This window comes from Sinohyriopsis cumingii, chromosome 4, assembly GCF_028554795.1.
Source record: "Sinohyriopsis cumingii isolate HCF-2022 chromosome 4, ASM2855479v2, whole genome shotgun sequence".
Classification (NCBI taxonomy): domain Eukaryota; kingdom Metazoa; phylum Mollusca; class Bivalvia; order Unionida; family Unionidae; genus Sinohyriopsis; species Sinohyriopsis cumingii.
Window position 1 is genome coordinate 65,247,897 of NC_142964.1, and position 22,113 is coordinate 65,270,009.

Here is a 22,113-nt window from a genome sequence, read left to right on the forward strand (position 1 = left end):
TAAACGGATGCCTTTGACATGGTATATATTCTACGGTAAAGAACTACTATTGATGCATGGAATACCAAATAAATATTCATAATGCAATTAAAGACAGAACACAGTAAATAAAAACATTTCGAGAAATTAACTAGTATCTTCGATGTAGCCAACATAGACGTCTTTCCATATAATAATATAGCACTTGTGAAGATGCATCATGTTATTAATGACACAGTACTCCTCAACCTGTGTCAGTTCACGAAATGTCAAGCATATAAGCATAAAGTATCTACCTGGTGACAAGGAAAACAGGCCATGCTGTCTATGCAAAAATTAAACAAATGCAATGAAATGGAGCATGTAAATCACATTAACGTTCATTGCTTGAAAGTGTCAGGTAATAACAACAATGGAGACAATCGTCTAGTTTTATGCTTGTAGCATCAACAGAGATTCAGACAAATGTTCTACACAAACTTGTATCAATTACAGTAAAGGACGTTTTATAGCTGCAAGTTACCTACTTTAGTGATGTTGGCGGTACTGATAATTCTTGGTGTACAATACTATCCATTCACTGTGCAGAAAAGATTGAAGTTGCGGTCAATGCGAATGGACATTCAAACTAGCAAACTAAGCCACTTTTCCGGGTATCAGGTACTACGAAACTACTACACACCTTTAAATAAGTCCCGGAAATAAAGAATGTTTAAGAAGCAGTGAGAGTCACATATGTACATGCTTTTATCTGTGCAGATGGTGACGATGATAGTGACATCTGGGTTCCTACCGTAAACACCTGCTCCATAGAAATGAGATGAAACCGTTTTCAAACGTCATAATGCATGAAACTTATTCTTATATTACGAAAATGAATAAAGGTGGAAACACATTTTCCGCTACAAGTAAACTTTTTGCCACCTCCGTCACAAGCTAGAAAAGGGATACAAAATAAAGGATAATAATAGATGGAGTTTCATGGGCAAAAGCATGATAGAATCTTGTATATTTACCTTTCATAAATCCTCGAGGTTCTGAAATGAAAAACATCACACATTAGATATTCTAGATAAAGATAATACATATTATCCGAGCCTATCGGTATTTCATACACAGGCAGTGCATATAGTTCTCGCTTCACCCATGTATCTTAGTTATGTTTGGAAATAACGTACGTTCCAGACCATAGATGAAACCATTCATGCATTTCCATCAAAACTGGTTCAAAGCAGAAAGACGTGGTGTAGAGGTGCATAAGTTTCCATCATTGAACATTTATTGTCATACCTTTGTAAAAAAAAAACGTTGTTGTTGTTGTTGTTGTAGGGTTTAACGCCATTTTTCAGCACACGATAGGCTATACATGGCGGCCAGTATTAATGGTGGAGAAAGAACCCGGGAAAATCCCGGAAAGAACCACCGACCCACGAGAAGCTACTGGCAAGCTTTCTCACATATCCACATTGGCTGAATCCGAGACCCGAACCCAAGCAGACAGGTGAGATGGCAGTGATCTGTAACGGAAAACGCTTTAGACCACTCGGCCACTCGGGGCCCTTTTGCAAAAATGTGTAGGCCAATCAATATATAACGGAGAATATAGCACTTGCAACAATAGTGTAACATTTAAGAGTGAGGAAAATATGATACTTTTATTAGAACATGTGACAAATGATGGGGTCCCGCGAGATATGGCATCTATAGATAATGTATACTGATTGTGGTCATGAAGCAGCAAATGGCTTATTTGATGTGAGCTTGCACGTTAAAGGTCCTAAACTATAGGAAACTCTAGCTAAAACATTGAATCTGTTGATATATCAACATGATAAAGAGGAAAAGACCTCTTGCACTTGTACTGACATCGTTGACCAAATGTAAATGCTGTTGAGCATGCATTTTGAGCCCCAGAGGAAATGAGAAAAATTCGATACATATGGGACGAAGCATGCAAGCGAAATGCATCACCTGGTTACATTATCTTTATAAATATCAAAGCAATAAATCACTAAATTTGGACATATTCACTATCACATGAGATATGGCTGACATTTATAGGTTTCTTCTATCAGGCCTTAGTACTTATGAAGCTGCATCATGTTGATAATGACACGGTACTGATAACGACGTATTAGTGCACCGAGAATGCAGAGTAGATGCATAACGGTAATACAAAGACAAAGGGCTTTAAAGACGAACCACTTTTCCAGGTAGCAGGTAATACGAAACCACTACACACCGTTCCATAAGTCCCAGAAATAAAGCATTTTTAAGAAGCAGCGAGAGCACATATTTATATGCTTTCATTTGTGCGGACGTTGACGGTGGTAGTGACATCAGGGTTCCTGCCATAAAGATGTATTTGATAGAAATGAGATAAAACCGTTTGGAAGCGTTATAATGCATAAAACATATTGTTATATTACAAAAATGAATAAACAAGGAAACATTTTTTCTTTTACAAGTAAATTTTCCCCACCGCCATCGCAAGCAAGAAAAGGGATACCAAATAAAGGATTTGACAGATGAAGTTTCATGACCAAAAGCATGCTAGAATCTTGTATTTTTACCATCCTCTTCTCGTAGACTTTCTGCAAAAAAAACATCAAACTTTAGATCTTCCAAATGGAGATAATACATGCAGCCAGAGCCTATCAGTATCTCAGACACTGACAGTGCATATAGTTCTTGGTTTACCCATGTATCTGCACGTATGTTTGGAAATAACTTAAGTTGCATACCATAGCTGAAGCCACTCATGCATTTCCATCAAAATTGGTTCAAAGCTCAAAGAAGCGGCATAGAGGTACATCCGTTTCTAAAATTGAACATTTATTATCATACCTTTGAAAGCTCGTGTAGGTCAAACAATATACAACGGAGAATATAGCATTTGCACCAATAGTGTAAAATTTGAGAGATATGGAATCTGTAGATAATGTATACTGATTTTGGTCATGAAGCAGCAAATGTCTTATTTCATTTGAGCTTGCACGTTAAAGGTCCTAAACTGTAGGAAACTCTGGTTAGAACATTCAATCTGTTGATATAAAAAATGACAAAGAAAGAGGATAACATATCCTGCACTTGTATTGACATCGTTGACAAATTATAAGTGCTGTTTACCATGAATTCTGAACCGCGGAGGAAATGACATGTGGATATGTATTATTATGTACGGAAAACGATGATGCTGGTGACAACAGGTTTGCACTAGGTAGATAATAGATTGAAATGGAAGAAAACTTTAGAATAGATAAAATCTTTTCATCTTTCATCTACTGCAATCACAATATGCCGATAGGAATATATTTCTTGGTAAAGGAAGACCTTAACCCTTGTACCCACTCCAACACACTATCGACTTCAAAAGTGATAAATAAAAAAAGAAAACTGATGAATCATACAGTGGAATAGATTAAAGCATGAAAAGACACTCTTTCTGCTACAATCTTGTGCTCGTCGCATGCAGTTAATTAAGGAGAAATGAAACGTTTGAGATGCTGAATATTGATCAGCGCGTTGCCCACATGCATGCATTTTTAATACGCGTGGAGTGAAAGTCTTGCTATATCTCTCTCCGTATTTGCATATCCGGAAATAGTATTATACAACAGCTCATAGAGTTCAAGGCATTGGAATCAGAGCTTTGAAACACATAAAACTGGTGGCATGGGGTACTTCTTCACGCTTTTCTACATTGAATATATATTCTGATACCTTTGAGACAGGGTGTGGCATAACTCAAGTATTGCTATATCCAAATCCACTATTCATACAGATGTATATGATATGGAAATGTTTATATAGTCTTGAACTATGTCCATAAAGTATAAATTGTAAGTCACCTTGAAACAAGCTTTAAGTAAGGTAAAGTTCAAGTAGAGATGATTCCACCGATGAAGACACATAATGTAACAAGATAAAACACAACAAGTAACAATGATTCACTAAATGTAGAGATATTTACTAATACGTGAAATATAGCTCACATAATATAATATATAATAATATATATAAAAAATTGTTATAAATTCCAAATGTGAACAGAGGAGGAAAAACATCTCTACACCATGTCCAATTTTACCCCACTCCATAAATAAGCTAAAATACTGATACTTATAAAAAGGAGATGAAATATTCATGGGTAAGAGCGTGCTAAATCCTTTTATTGTTACCTTCCAACTTTAGTTGCAGTTCTGAAAAGAAAGAAATGACACATTAAATCCACTGAATATTAATAATGCGTGTTGCCCGGCCGTATCAATATTGAATACGCAGGTAGTACATATAGTTCTCGATTTATCTATATGTGTGTGTTTCTATGTTCGGAAATAATTTTTCTCCCATGCTATAGCTGAAACTACTCATGATTTCCAATCAAATTAGTTTCAAACCTGAAAGACGTAGCGTAGAGCCAATCGTTTCTAAAACTGAACATTATCATGCCATTTAAAGAACGTGTAGGCCAATCAATATATAATGGATAGAAATAGAGAACATAGCACTTGCACGTACAGTCTAACATTTGAGTGTGAAAGAAAATATTTTACTTTAATTTGGAGATGTGACAAATGTGAAGGTCTCGGAGGATATAGAATCTATAGAGGATATATGCTTTTTGTGGCCACGAAGCAGCAAATGGTTCATGTGATGTGCGGTTGCACAATAATGTTTGAAAAGAAAATTGAATCTGTTGATATATCAAAATAGGGAAGAAGTAGAATACTACTACCAGCATTAACATCGTAGACAAAATGTAAATGCTGCTGAACATCCATTTTGAGCCCCACAGGAAATGGGATGTGACGTGCAAGTGAAAAACATCACCCAGTTACTTTACCACTAAAAAACACGCTGATAGAATAGAAATGATTCTTTACCGATCAAGGAGGCTATGAAATGTGAAATATAGAGCGCAGTAATATATATATATATATATATATATATATATATATATATATATATATATATATATATATATATATATATATATATATATATATATATATATATATATATCGAAAACTGAAATTGAGAAGCTTTTGTGATGTTCGTGGTTCTCATAATTGTTAAGGTTTATTAGTATTGTTAAATTGTGCGAAACAGACAGAATCGTCACTTCCTGTCTACGTATGCTCAAATTTAACACATCAAGCCCTTTGTCAGGTAAATAGACCTATGAAACCCACTCCACACTCTTTGAAAAGTCCGAGGAAGTGAGAATATTTTAAATGCAGCGAGCCTGGAAATATGGAGATATTTATGTATGTGCGGATGAAAGGACATCTGGATATGTATTCATTTGTGAGGATGACGATGACGATGACGCTGCTAGCGACAGGGTTGTAATACGCAGATATTAGATTGAGATGAAAGAAAACTCTAGAATACATACCAACGTTTGATCTATTACCATCGTAATATGCCAAGGAGAATATATTTTTGGGTAGAGGATGACTTTAACCCTTGGACCCACTCCTACGCAGAATCGATTTCAAAAGCGATAAATAAGGCAGATTAATTATACAGTGAAAACGATAAAAGTATCAAAAGGAACTGGTTTTCCTACATGCATGTGCTCATTGTAGGCCCTGTATTAAAGAGAAATGAAACATTTGATGGGCTGAATATTGATCAGGGCGTTGCCCCCTGCAAGCATTTTGAATACGTTGGGAGTGAATATATGTTGCTATATCTCTTGTCCTATTTGCATGTCCGTGAACAGCTTCACACCATATATGAAACCGTTCAAGGCATTGGAATCCATCTTTGCAAACTCAAAAAACTAGTGTTATGAGGTACTTATTCATGCTTTTCACACTGAATATGTATTCTGATACCTTTGAGACAAGGTGTGGCATTATTCTTACATAACTTAAAGTAATGATTGACACAGCACTGGCAAGAACAGTATAAAATCTGAGAGTGAATGGAACTACAGTACTTTCAGCTGGAGTTTTTTATATAAGCAAAGTACCTGGAGAATCAAAACTCCTGTTGATGTTGCTTTATTATAGAAGTAGATGTCTTGTTGAAGATGTGGTAGCACGATGCAAACTGGAGAAAATGTCGGGCAATGTACATTATACATTAAAAGAACTGACCTTTAAATCATATAATGAAGAAGGAGAATCATTCTGAACTACTGTTGTCTTTTTTCACAAAACAAATATCCTATAGAAATTCTAATCTTAAGACTCATAGCGGATAAAACTAAATTGGCTGTATAAAGGCAGGATAGTTAAGTGAAAGATATCACCGAGGAACTGAAATTAACATGATGTCTCAAGGAAAAGTCAAAACTTTCATACCATTACAAATCCAATTTGAATTATGTGAGGTATGAATGTCACTCCTGATTGAAAAAATGTATCGTCTCAAATGAGACTAGAGGAAGATAAAACGGCTACACAGAGGTAAGCACATTGTCTGTTGTTATTGGTCTTGAAAGATACCTTCGAGCTTGTTAGTAAACATGTTACCCTCTGCGAAAGGAATGGTCAAGAGCTAAATAATAAAATGGTTCCTAGGGCAAAAAATGTGAAATGTATATCACATTGGATATTTGTATGAATGTGAGACTAAGAGAAATGTAAACAATGAGGTTTATGGAAGATTCAGCACGAATATTAAACGGATCAACAAAACGCATTCATAGGTCATGTGAGCATTGAATTTTAATAACTCCAAATGCACAGGTCATAATCGAATGCCTTTGATATGGAACATATTCTACGGTTTATAGGAAACACAGATAATTAAACTATATTTTCAGTAAAGGACAAATCGTTAAGTCACATTGCCAAGGTTGATAAAAGATTCAGAACTAGTATTGATTCAAGAAATAATAAATATTCATAATGCAGTTAAAGACAGCACGCAGTAAATAAAAACATTTCGAGAAATTCAACAGTATCTTAACTGTGGCCAACATACTTATCTTTCCCTATAAGACTTTACTACTTGTGAAGATGCATCATACTGTTAAAGGCACAGTACTCCTTAACCTGTGTCAGTGCACTAAGTTTCAAGAATATATGCATAAAGTATATACCTGGTGACAAGGAAAGCTAGTCATGCTCTCAATGCAAAAATTAAACAAATGCAAAGAAATGGAGCATGGTAATTACATTAACTTTTCTTGCTTGAATTTGTCAGGTACCAAAAACAATGGAGACCATCATCTAGTTTTAACCTTGTATCATCAACATACGTTGAGACAAAATCTTCTACACAGACTTGTATCAATAACAGTAAATGTTGTTATACAGCTGAAAGTTACGTACTTTAGTGATCTTGGTGGTACTGACAATTCTTGGTGTACAATACTATCCATTCACTGTGCAGAGAAGATTAAAGACGCAATCAATGCGAATGGACATTCAAACTTTGCAAACCAGGCCGTTTTTGCAGGTAGAACGAACTAGGAAACCACTACACACCTTGGCATAAGTGGCTAAAATAAAGAATGTTTACGAAGCAGTGAGATTCACATATGTATATGCTTTTATCTGTGCGGACGCTGACGGTGGCAGTAATATCAGGGTTCCTACCTTAAACACCTAACTCATAGAAATGAGATAAAACCGTCTGGAGATGCTATAATGCACACAAAATATTGTAATACTACGAAAATGAATGAAGAAGAAAACATTTCCTGATGAGAGTAAATTTTTCCCACCTCCATCACAAGCTAGAAAAGGGATACAAGAAAAGAATATGAAAGATGGAGTTTCATTGGCAAAAGCATGAAAGAATCTTGTATTTTTACCTTCCATACGTCGTACAGATTCTGAAATGAGAAACATCACACATTAGTTCTAAATAGATATAATACATGTTATCCGAGCCAAACGGTATTTCATACACAGACAGTGAATATAGTTCTCGGTTTACCCATGTATCTTTAGGAATGTTGGGAAATAACCTACATTCCAGACCATAGCTGAAACCACTCATGTATTTTCATGGAAGTTGTTTCAAAGCAGAAAGAAGTGGCGTAGAGGTGTATAAGTTTCCAACATTTAACATTTATTATCATATCTTTAAAAGAAAGAGTAGGCCAATCAATACATAACGGAGTATACTAGCTAAAACATTGAATATGTTGATATATCAAAATGATAAGGAGAAGAACACCTCTTGCACTTGTATTGACATCGTTGACAAAATGTAAATGCTGTTGAGCATGCATTTTGAGCCCCGCAGGAAATGAGAAAAATTCGGTACATATGGGAAGAAGCATGCTTGCGAAATGAATCACCTGGTTACTTTATCATTATAAATATCAAGGTGCTTGATGAAGATGGTCGCAATAGAAATGACTGGACCTGTATAAATGCATTACCAGTCAAGGAGGCTATGAGATGTGAAATGAAGGTCACAGTAATCTTTACTTCTTGCAAGTGTAAGGTTGTAGAAAGAATGGAAAGACTTATTTAATTTCAAATTCCCATCAGTAGCATATACTTAAACAATGGCTTGAAATTCAAACTGTATAAATGTATAAATGACATTGCAATGTGATACATAGCTGAAAGCTGAAGACTGGAAACATTGTTGAGAAATCTACATTATACATTATAGAAAGTGACCTCTGAATCATATAATGAAGAAAGGGGAATAATTTTGTACCACTATTTTTATTTTGCACAGAACGTATATCCATATACTTTAGAACCTGTAACCTCAAGACACATGGCAGATCAAGCTAACTTGGCTGCATAAGGGAGGGATATATAATTGAAAGATATCACGGAGGCATTGAAATTGATATGATGTCTCAAGAAAAACGTAAAACTATTATACCATTATTTATCCAGTTCGAATTAGGCAATGTATGAGTGTCACTGTTGATTGAAAAAAAATGTATCGTCTCAAAGGAGTTTTTCTAGAGTAAGATTAATAGGCCACGCAGAGATAAGCAAGTTTTATTCTTGGAATTGGTCTTGAAAGAGACCTTCGACATCGTTAGTAAACATGTTACCTTCTACAACATTGATTCTCATGAGGTAAATAAGAAAATGGATCCGATGCCAGTAAAATGTGGAGTGTATATAACATTGGATATTTTGTATGAAAGTGAGACTAAGAGAGATGTAAACAATGAGGTTTCTGCAAGATTCAGCACTAGTATTAAACTGATCAACAAATGTATGCATAGGTCATGGAAGCATTGAATTAGTAATAAATCCAAATGAGCAGGTCGTAAACGGGTGCATTTGACATGGAGTATATTTATATGGTTTATAAGAAACATAGATAATTAAACTATAATTTTAGAAATGGGATTCACCTTTCAAAGCTTGATATAAAGGACAGAACTAGTATAGTTGGATAGAATAATAAATATTCAAAATACATTAAAGACAGCACACAGTAAATAACAACATTTCGAAAAATTAACTCGTATTATAAATTTAGTCAACATAGACATCTTTCCATATGAGGCTTTAGTATTTGTGAAGATGCATCAAGTTGTTAATGATGCAGTACTCCTCAAGCTGTGTCTTAGCACCAAGCTTCAAGAATATATGCATAAGAGAAGACACCTTGTGACAAGAAAAAAAAAAGTCATGCTCCCAATGCAAAAATTAAACAAATGCAAAGAAATAGAGTATGTAAATCACATTAACATTCATTGCTTGAAAGTGTCAGGTAATAACAACAATGGAGACAATCGTCTAGTTTTATGCCTGTAGCATTAACAGAGATTGAGACAAAAGATTCTACACAAACGTGTGTGAATAGCAGTAAAGGTTGTTATATAGCTTAAAGTTACCTACTTTAGTGATGTTAGCGGTACGATACAATGCATTCACTGTGCAGAAAAGATTGAAGGTGCAATCAATACGAATGCATATACAAACTTCGCAAACTAAACCATTCATCCAGATAGTAGGTGCTATAAACCACAAATCACTACACACCTTTGCATAAGTCATGGAAATAAGAAATATTTGAGAAGCAGTCAGAGTGACATATATATATATATATATATATATATATATATATATATATATATATATATATATATATATATATATATATATATATATATATATATACATACATATATATATACATACATATATATATACATACATATATATATACATACATATATATATACATACATATATATATACATACATATATATATATACATACATATATATATATACATACATATATATATATACATACATATATATATATACATACATATATATATATACATACATATATATATATATACATATATATACATACATACATATATATATATACATACATACATATATATATATATATACATACATACATATATATATATATATACATACATACATATATATATATATATACATACATACATACATATATATACATACATATATATACATACATATACATATATATACATACATATACATATATATACATACATATACATATATATACATACATATACATATATATACATACATATATATATATACATACATATATATATATATATACATACATACATACATACATACATACATACATATATATATATATATATATATATATATATATATATATATATATATATATATATATATATATATATATATATATATATATATATATATATATATGCTTTTATCCGTGTGGACGCTGACGGTGGTAAGTGACATTAGGGTTCCTATCATAAAACCTACTTGATAGAAATGACATAAAACCTTTTGGAAACGTTATAATGCACAAAACATATTGTTATATTGCGAATGTGAATATAGGAGAAAACGCGTTTTGGGCGACAAGTAAATTTTTCTCCACCTCAGCCACAAGGTAGAAAAGGGATATAAAATAAAGGAGCTGAAAGATGGAATTTCATGGGCAAAAGCAAGCTAGAATCTGGTATTTTTACCTTCCTTTTCTCGTACTATTTCTGAAAAGAAAAACATCACACATTAGATCCGCTAAATAGAGATTTCATATGCAAGCAGTGCATATCGTTCTCAGTTTACCCATGTATCTGCAGGTATGTTTGGAAATAACTTATGTTCGAGACCATAGCTGAAACCACTCATGCATTTCCATCAAAACTGGTTCAAAGTTGAAAGTGGCGTAGAGGTGCATACGTTTCCAACATTGAACATGTATGATAATACCTTTGACAGAACGTATAGGTCAATCAATATATAACGGATAGTTATTGAGAATGTAACACTTGCAGCCATAGTTGAACATTTGAGAGACAAAGAAAATATGATAATTTTATTTGGAGAAGTGCCGGTTGCTGGGGTCCAGGGAGATATAGAATCTGTAGATCATGTATACTGATTGTGGTCATGGAGCAGGAAATGACTTATTTAATGTGAGCTTGCACGTTGAAGGTCCTAAACTGTATAAAATTTCAGTAAGAACATTGCATCTGTTGATATATGAAAATCGTAAAAAAAGAGAACACATCTTGTCTTTGTATTTACATCGTTGACAAAATCTAAATCCTGTTGATCATCCATTTTGAGGCCCCGAAGAAAATGAGAACATTTTGGTATATATGGGACGAAGCATGCTAGCGAAATGCATCACCTGGTTACTTTACCATTATAAATATCACGGTACTTGATGAAGGTTATCACAATAGAAATGATTCCACCTGTATCAATGCATTAGCAATCAAGAAGGCTATGAGATGTGAACTGTAGGTCACAGTAACCTTCACCTGTTGCAAGTGTAAGGTTCTAGTCTGGATGGAAAGAATTATTTAATTTCAAAATGTCTCTTCGCAGCATATACTGAGACAAAGGCTTGAAATTCAAACTTTTATAAATGACAGTGCAATGTGATATATAGCTGAAAGTTGCAGTTTGGGAACAATGTCGAGTAATCAACATTATACATTATAGGAACTGATCTTTGAATCATATGATGAAGAAGGGGAATCATTTTGTACCACTGTTATTTTGAACAACAGGTATATGCTGTAGAATATCTAACCTCAAGACACATCAAAGATCAAACCAAATTGGCTGTATTGAAACATATCACCGAAGCACTGCAATTAATATGATGTCTCAAGAAAAACGTGAAACAATTATACCATTATAAATCCAGGTCGAATTAGGTAAGGTATGACTTTCACTGCTGACTCAAAAAATGTTCAGAACAAAGAAATGTATCGTCTCAAAGGATTTCTTCTATCGAACTTGCCAGAAAACATGTTACCCTATACGATAAGGATTGTCTTGGGCTAAATAAGAAAACAGTTCCGAGGCCAGTAAAATGTGAAATGTATATCACTTTGGATATTTTGTATGAATGTGAGACTAAGAGAAATGTAAAGAATGATGTTTGTGGACGATTCAACACGAATATTAAACTGATCAAGAAATGCATGCATAGGTTAATAAATCCAAATGCACAGGTTGTAAACGTGTGCTTTTGACGTGGAATATATTTTAAGGTTTATAGGAAACAAAGATAATAAAACTATATTTTTAGTAAAGGACAAATTGTACGTCACATTGCCAAGCTTGATATATGGTACAGAACTGCCAGTAAAATGTGAAATGTATATCACTTTGGATATTTTGTATGAATGTGAGACTAAGGGAAATGTAAAGAATGATGTTTGTGGACGATTCAACACGAATATTAAACTGATCAACAAATGCATGCATAGGTTAATAAATCCAAATGCACAGGTTGTAAACGTGTGCTTTTGACGTGGAATATATTTTAAGGTTTATAGGAAACAAAGATAATAAAACTATATTTTTAGTAAAGGACAAATTGTACGTCACATTGCCAAGCTTGATATATGGTACAGAACTACCAATGATGCATAGAATAATAAATATTCATAATGCATTGAAGACAGCACACAGTAAACGTTTCGAAAAATTAACTAGTATTATAAATGTAGCCAACATAGACATATTTCCATATGAGGCTTTAGTACTTGCGAAGAAGCATCATGTTGTTAATGGTGCAGTACTCGTCAAACTGTGTCAGTGCACCAAGCTTCAAGAATATATGCATAAAGTATATAAATGGTGACAAGGAAAACAATTCAAGCTCTCAATGCAAAAATCAAACAAATGCAAATAAATGGAGCATGTAAAATCACATTAACATTTCTTTCTTGAATGTGTCAGGTACTAATAACAATGGAGTCAATCTTCTAGTGTTATGCTTATAGCATGAACAGAGATTGAGACAAAAGCTTCCACACAAACTTGCATCAATTACAGTAAAGGATTTTATGTTGCTGAAAGTTATCTACTTTAGTGATGTTCGCGGTACTGATAAGTTTTGGTGTACAATACTATCCATTGACTGTGCAGGAAAGATTGAAGGTGCAAGCAATAAGAATGGACATTCGTAGCAAACAAAGCCGCTTTTCCAGGTAGCAGGTACTACGAAACCACTACACATCTTCGCATGAGTCCCGGAAATAATGTATTAGAACCAGAGAGGGTCCCACATGTATATGCTTTTATCTGTGCGGATACTGACGGTGGTAGTGACATCAGGGTTCTCAGGGTTCCTACTATAAACACCGTTTTCAAACGTCATAATGCAAGAAACCTATTGTTATATTACGAACACGAATAAAGGAGGAAACACATTTGCTGCTACAAGTAAATTTTTCTCCACCTCCACCACATCCTAGAAAAGGGATACAAAATAAAGGATGTAAAAGATGGTGTCTCTTGGGCAAATGCATGATAGAATGTTTTAGTTTTACCTTTTCGTAGACTTTCTGAAAAGAAAAACACTACACATTAGATCTTCTAAATAGAGATAATACATGTTGTCCGCACCTATCGGTATTTCATACGCAGGCACTGTATATAATTCTCATTTTATCTATGTATATGCAGGTATGTTTGGAAATAACTTATGTACCGGACCATAGCTGAAACCACTCATGTGTTTCGTTCAAAATTGGTTCAAAGCTAAAAGAAGTGGTATAGAGGTGCATACACTTCCAACATTGAACATTTATTATCATACCTTTGAAAGAACGTGTAGGCCAATCAATATATAACGGAGAACAACAGAGAATATAGCACTTCCACCAATAGTTCAACATTTGAGAGTGAAAGAAAATATGATAATTTCGTTAGGAGATGTGACATGTGCTGTGGTCCTTGGAGATATGGAATCTGTAGATAATGTATACTGATTGTGGTCATGAAGCAGGAAATGGCTTCTTTGATGTGAGCTTGCAAATTAAAGGTCCTAAACTGTAGGATATTCTACCTAGAACACTGAATACGTTGATATATCAAAAACATAAAGGAAGGAGAACACCTCTTGCACTTATATTGACATCGTTGACAAAATCCTGTTGAGCACGTATTATGAACCCCGGAGGAAATGAGAAGAATTCGGTACATATGGCATGAAGAATGCTACCGAAATGCATCACCTGGTTACTTTATCATTATAACTATGAAGATGCTTGATGAAGATGGTCACAATAGAAATCAAGTAGGCTATGAAATGTGAAATGTAGGTCACAGTAACCTTCACTTGTTGAAAATGTAAGGTTCTAGAAAGGAAGGAAATAATAATTTTAATTGCAAAATTTCTATCAGCAGCATGGACTGTTACAAAGGCTTGCAATACAAACTTTTATAAATAACAGTGAAACGTGATATATCTGAAAGTCAGAGGCTTTAGTGATGTTGGTGCTATTCATAATTGTTCTGGTTTAATAGTAATCATAATTCCTACGAATCTGTTTCATATGTCCTAGGAACAACAAAACTGTTTGAGAAGCAGCGAGGCTGGACTCGTAGAGATAATTAGATCTGTGCATACGATGATGGCGCTGGTGACGACATTTGTGTGTTAGGTAGAAATATGATTCAAATTGTGGACAACATTCAAATACATACAATATTGTGATCTATTACAAACGTAATATACCGAAGAGAATATATTTGTAGTAGAAGAAAATCTAAATCCAAAAGTATTCCTACACAATACCGAGTTCCAAAGTGATAATTGAATAGGAAACAGAGAATATGAATCATACATTGCAATCAGTAACAGCATGAAAACGAAGATTTTTCTTCCATTCATGCGCTCATAGTAGGCGCACTATTCAAGAGAAAAGAAACGTTAGATGGACTGAATACTGATCAGTGTGTAACCCATCCGCATGAGTTTTTAATACCTAGCGAGTGAATATCTTGCTGTATCTCTTGTCGCATCTGCCTGTCCGTAAATAGTATCAGACAATAGCTCAAAAAGTTCAAGGTACTGGAATCAAAGCTTGCAAACACATACAACTAGTGGTGATGGATAGTTCCTCATGCTTTTCTACACTGAATATATATTATGGTACCTTTGAGACAAGGTGTGGCATAACTCAATTATTACTAACTCCAAATGCATTGGTCATAAAGAGGTGTATATAACATGGAACAGTTTCTATCGTTTTGGGAAAACACTGGTACCTGAACCAAGTCCATAAAGTATAAATTGTAAGTCACCTTGACCAAGAGCTTTTGATAAGGTAATTTTCCAGTAGAGATGATTCCAATGATGAAGACTCATAATGCAATGAAATACAGAACACAGTAAGTGGCAATAAATCACTAAATTTGGACATATTCACTTCTATGTGAAATATGGCTGACATATAATGGTTTCTTCTATCAGACCTTAGTACTTATGAAGCTGCATTATGTACATAACGACACAGTTCTGACAACAACGTATTAGTGCACAGAAACTGCACAGTAGATACATAACAGTAATAATACAGAGACACATGACTTTATAGACAAACGTTTATCAACGAAAGTGAAACGTAATACGTAACTGAATGTGACACTTCTTAGTAATAATGGTCGTATTCATAACTGCTCAGGTTTAAAAGTAGTCATAAATTGTGCGAAAAGACAGAATCTGCCATTACTGGCTACGTATAATCAAATTTAACCAATCTAGCCCCATCTTTACGCACCAGAGGCTATGAAATCGCAGTCGCCATGTTTGATATGTCCTAGGAAGAAAGAATGTTTGAGACGCAGCGAGGCTGGACGTCTGGATATGTATTCATTTGTGCGGATGACGATGATGCTGGTGAGGACACGATTGTACTAGTCAGATATTATATTGAAACGGATGAAAATTCTAGAAAACATTGGAATCAAACTTTGCAAACAAATAAAACTAGTGGTATGGGGTACCTCTTCATGCTTTTCTACACTGAATATGTGTTCTGATACCTTTGAGACAAGGTGATGCATTATTCTTACATAACTTAAAGTAATGGTTGACACAGCACTGGCAAGAACAGTATAAAATCTGAGAGTGAATGGAACTACAGTACTTTCAGCTGGAGATTTTATATAAGCAAAGTACCTGGAGAATCAAAACTCCTGTTGATGTTGGTTTATTATAGAAGTAGATGTCTTGCTGAAGATGTGGTAGCACGATGCAAACTGGAGAAAGTGTCGGGCAATGTACATTATACATTAAAATAACTTACCTTTAAATCATATAATGAAGAAGGAGAATCATTTTGAACTACTGTTGTCTTTTTTCACAAAACAAATATCCTATAGAAATTCTAATCTTAAGACTCATAGCGGATAAAACTAAATTGGCTGTATAAAGGCAGGATAGTTAAGTGAGAGATATCACCGAGAAACTGAAGTTAATATGTCTGAATAAAAAGTGAAACTATTAAACCTGTTATAAATCCAGTTCGAATTAGATAAGGAATGAGTGTCACTGCTGACTGAAAAACATGTATCCTCTCAAAGGAGATTAGAGTAAGTTTGAAAGGCCATATACAGGTAAGCAATTTGTTTCTTGTTGTTGTTGTTGTTGTTGTTGTGGAGTTTAACGCCATTATTTTGTTTCTTGTTATTGGTCTCGAAAGAGACCTGCGAGCTTGTTAGTAAACATGTTACCGTCTCCTAATGGACTGGTCATGACCTACATAAGAAAATGGTTCCAAGGCCAGTGAAAGGTAAAATATATATCACATTGGATATTTTGTACGCATGTGAGACTAAGAGAAATGTAAACAATGAGGTTTATGGATGATTCAGCACGAATATTAAACAAATCAACAAAACGCATTCATAGGTCAAGTGAGCATTGAATAATTAATAACTCCAACTGCACAGGTCGTAAACGGATATCTCTGACATGGAATATATTCTAAGGCAAAGAACTGGTATTGATGCATAAACTAATAAATATTCATAGTGCACTAAAAAAGCACACAATAGAAAACAAAATTTCGAGAAATTAGATAGTTTCTTAAATGTAGCCAACATATATATCTTTCCATATCAGACTTTAGTACTTGTGAAGATGCATCATGCTGTTAATGGCACAGGACTCTTCAGCCTGTGTCAGTGCACTAAGTTTTAAGAATATATGCAATGAAATGAAGCATGTAAATCACGTTAACATTCATTGCTTGATAGTATGAGGTACTAACAACAATGGAGACAAACATCTAGTGTTATGCTTGTGCATCACCTAAGATTGCGACAAAAGCTTCCACACAAACGTGTATCAATTACAGTAAAGGATGTTATATAGCTGAAAGTTACCTACGTTAGTTATGTTGGCGGTAATGATAATTATTGGTGTACAATACTATCCATTCACTGTGCAAAAAAGATTGAAGGTGCAATCAATACGAATCGATATACAAACTTAACATACTAAGCCTGTTTTCCAGGTAGCAGATACTATGAAACCACTACACACCATTGAATAAATCCCGGAAATAGAGAATTTTCAAAAAGCAGTGAGAATCACACACACACACACGTATATATATATATATATATATATATATATATATATATATATATATATATATATATATATATATATATATATATATATATATATATATATATGCTTTTATCTGTGCGGACTCTGACTATAAGTAAATTTTTCCACCTCCATCACAAGCTAGAAAAGGAACACAAACTAAAGGATATGAAGGATGGAGTTTCGGGAGGAAAGCATGGTAGAATGTTGTATTTTTACCTTCCGTTTCTCGAGGTGTTTCTGAAAAGAACAATTTCACACATTAGAACGTCTAACTAGAGATAATCCATGTTGCCAGATCAGTATCTCGTACACAGCAGTGCATATAGTTCTCAGTTTACCCATGTATCTTTATCTATGTTTGGAAATAACATGTCTTCCAAAGCATAGCTCAAACCACTCATGCATTTCCATCAAAATTGATTCTAAGCTGACAGAAGTGGCATAGGAGTACTTCCGTGTCTAACATTTATTATCTTACCTTTGAAAGCACGTGTAGGCCAGTCCATATATAACGGAGAATATAGCACTTGCACCAGTAGTGTAACATTTGAGAGTGAAAGAACATAAGATAATTTCATTAGGAGATGTGGCAAGTGCTGGGATCCCTGGTGATATGGAATATGTAGATAATGTAGACTGATTGTGGTCATGAAGCAGCCAGTGGCTTATTTGATGTGAGCTTGCACGTTAAAGGTCCTAAACTGTAAGAAACTCTAGCCAGAACATTCAATCTGTTGATATACCAAAAAGATAAAGAAAGAGGAGAACTTATCTTGCACTTGTATTGACATAGTTGACAATTGTAAGTGATGTTCAGCATGTATTATGAACCCCGGAGGAAACGACATGTGGATATGTGTTCATTTGTGCGGAAAACGATGATGTTGGTGACGACAGGGTTGCACTAGGCAGATATTAGATTCAAATGGAAGAAAACTTTAGAATGCATACTAACTATTCATCTATTACAGTCGTAATATGCCAGTAAGAATATATTTCTTGGTAGAGGAAGACCTTAACCCTTGTAACCACTCCTACACACTATCGACTTCAAAAGTGATAAATAAAAAGGGAAGAAAACAGATGAATCATACAGTGGCATAGACAAAAGCATGAAAAGACACTCTTTTTCCTACATTCATGTGCTCGTCGCATGCATTTCATTAAGGAGCAATGAAACGTTTGAGAGGTTGAATATTGATCAGCGCGTTGCCCACATGCGTGCATTTTTAATACGTGTGGAGTGAATGTCTTGCTATATCTCTCTCCCTATTCGCTTGTCCGGAAATATTATTAGACAATAGCTCATACAGTTCAAGGCATTGGAATTAGATCTTTCAAACACGTAAAACTAGTGGTATCGGGTACTTATTCATGCTTTTCTACAATAAATATATATGCTGATATCTTTGAGACAGGGTGTAGCATTAATCAAGTATTACTGAATCCAAATCCACTGGTCATACAGAGACGTATATGTCATGGAAATGTTTCTATACTTTTAAACTAGGTCCATAAAGTATAAATTTTAAGTCACACTGAACGAAGCTTTTGGCAAGGTAAAGTTCAAATTGAGATGATTCCACTGATGAAGACTCATAATGCAATTACATACAACACAATAAGTGACAATGAGTCACTAAATTTAGAGACGTTCTCTAGTATGTGAAATATAGCTCATATAATATAATATACAATAATATATAAAACAGTCTGTTATATTTCAAATGAGAATCAAGGGAGCAAAAAAAACATTTCTGCACCAAGTCAAATTTTACCCCAGACCATCCACAAGCTAGAACATTGACACATATACAAAAGAAGATTAAATATTCATGGGAAAGAGGATGCTAAAACCTTTTATTGTTACCTTTCAAATTTAGTTGCAGTTCTGAAAAGAAAGAAATGACATATTAGATCCACTGAATATTAATAATGCGTGCTGCCCGGCCCTATCAGTATTTAATACACAGGTAGTGCATATAGTTCTATGTTATCCATCTGTAAGTGTTTGTATGTTCTGAAATAATTTATCTCCCGGACAATAGCTAAAGCTCTTTTCCATCAAATCAGATTCAAAGGTGAAAGAGGTGGCGTAAAAATTGAACATTATCATGCCATTCAAAGAACATGTAGGCCAATCAATATATAACAGGTTGGAAATTGAGAATATAGCACTTGCACGTACAGTCTAACATTTGAGTGTGAGACAAAATCTTATACTTTAATTTGGAGATGTGACAAATGTGAGGGAATCAGAGGATATGGGATCTGTAGAGAATATATGTTTGTTATGGCAATGAAGCAGAAAATGGCTCATCAGATGTGCGGTTGCACAATAAAGATTGAAAACTGAAGCTAGAAAATTGAATCTGTTGATATATCAAAATACGGAAAAAAGAGAATATTTCTCCCAATATTAACATCGTACAAAAAATGTAAATGCTGTTGAACATCCATTTTGAGTCCCACAGGAAATGGGATGAAACGTGCAAGTGAAATACATTACCTAGTTACTTTATCACTATAAAATCACGCTGCTTCATGAATGTGGTCAGAATAGAAACAATTCTTTACAGATATATATGGAGATATTTAAGTCTATGCGGACGATGATGACGCTGGTGACAACAGAGTTGTCCTAGTCAGAAATTCGATTCAAATTCTGAGGAACCTTCGAATACATACAATATGCTGATCTGTTAAAATCGTAATTCCTGAAGAGATTATCTTTGTGGTAGAAGAAAACCTAAACCATTTAACTAATCGTACACAATACCCAGTTCCTAAGTGACCAACGAATAGGAAAAAGAGCAGATGAATAGTACATTAGAACAAGGGCGGGGGTCCAAAGAGATATGGCATCTGTAGATAATGTATACTGATCTGATTGTGGTCATGAAGCAGCAAATGGCTTATTTGATGAGTGGTTGCACGTTAAAAGTTCTAAACTGAATGAAACGTAGCTAAATCTTCTCAACTGTAACCATCACATGTCGCAAGTGTAAATTTCTATAAAGACTGGATAGAATCATTTCAAATTTCTATCAGCGGCATAGACCGACAGCAAGGCTTGAAATTCTAACTTTAATAAATGACATTGAAACGTGATATATAACTGAAAGTGAGAGGATTTAGTGATGGTGGTGCTCATAACTGATCAGGTTTAATAGTATTTATAATTTGTGTAAAAAAGATAGAATTGGCACTTACTGTCTTTGTGCACTCAAATTCAACAAATCTAATCCCATTGTCAGATACTAGGACCAATTTAATATACTTCAAACTGTTCGATGGGTAGTAGAAAGAAAAATGTGTTTAAGATGCAGCATATATATATCTTGTACATACAAGGAAGACGTTAGTGACGACATGGCTGTACAAAAGGCGGAAATTGGATTCAAATTGTGGGTAATCTTTGAAACATACAATATATTGATGTATTAGATCGTATTATTCCGAAGCGAATATATTTGTAGTAGAAGAAAATCCTAAACCCATGTACCTACTCCTACACAATACCGTGTACCAAAGAGATAAATGAATAAGAAATAGAGAATATGAATCAAATACTGGAATGGGTAAAAGCATAAAAACGAACTCTTTTTCTTACATTCATGCACTCGTCGGAGGCGCTCTATTCATGAGAAATGAAATTTTAGATGGGCTGAATATTGATCAGTATGTTGCTATCCACATCGGGTTTTCATGCATGGGGAGTGAATATCGTGCCATATATCTCTTGCCCTATTTGTATGTCCATAAACAGTATCTAAAATTAGCTCAAACAGTACAAGACGTTGGACGCAAACCTTGCAAACACATAAAACCAGCGGTGAGGCGTACTTCTTCATGGATTTCTACACTTAATATATATTCTGATACCTTTGAGACAAGTGTGGCATAACTCAAGTATTACTATATCCAAATCCACTGGTCATACAGAGGTGTATATGACATAGAAATGTTTCAATAGTTTTGAACTATATCCATAAAGTATAAATTGAACCAAGCATTTGGTAAGGTAAAGTTCAATTAGAGATGATTCCACCGATGAAGACTAATAATGCAATTAGATACAACACAATAAGTGACAATGAATCACTAAATGTAGAGACATTTACTAGTACATGAAATATAGTTCACATAATACAATATATGATATTATATAAAACAATTTATTATATTCCAAATGTGAATAAACGAGGAAAGACATTTCTTCACTAATTCAAGTTTCACCCCAGTCCATCCACAAGCTAGAATATTGATACATATAAAAAGGAGATTAAATATACATGGGTAAGA

The 22,113-nt window shown here is 34.2% G+C and overlaps 1 protein-coding gene across 1 annotated transcript in view; it reads right to left on the bottom strand.

The window, feature by feature from the left end:
• LOC149801352 (uncharacterized) overlaps positions 1-22,113 on the bottom strand; it is an 86,559-nt gene that overhangs the window by 40,837 nt on the left and 23,609 nt on the right. Inside the window, exons 10-15 of the mRNA XM_089956790.1 lie at positions 19,679-19,699; positions 18,025-18,045; positions 10,904-10,924; positions 7,757-7,777; positions 4,161-4,181; positions 996-1,016 (exon numbers count right to left, since the gene is read on the bottom strand). Coding sequence (XP_089812916.1) covers positions 996-1,016; positions 4,161-4,181; positions 7,757-7,777; positions 10,904-10,924; positions 18,025-18,045; positions 19,679-19,699 — 126 coding nt within the window. The remainder of the gene's footprint in view (positions 1-995; positions 1,017-4,160; positions 4,182-7,756; positions 7,778-10,903; positions 10,925-18,024; positions 18,046-19,678; positions 19,700-22,113) is intronic.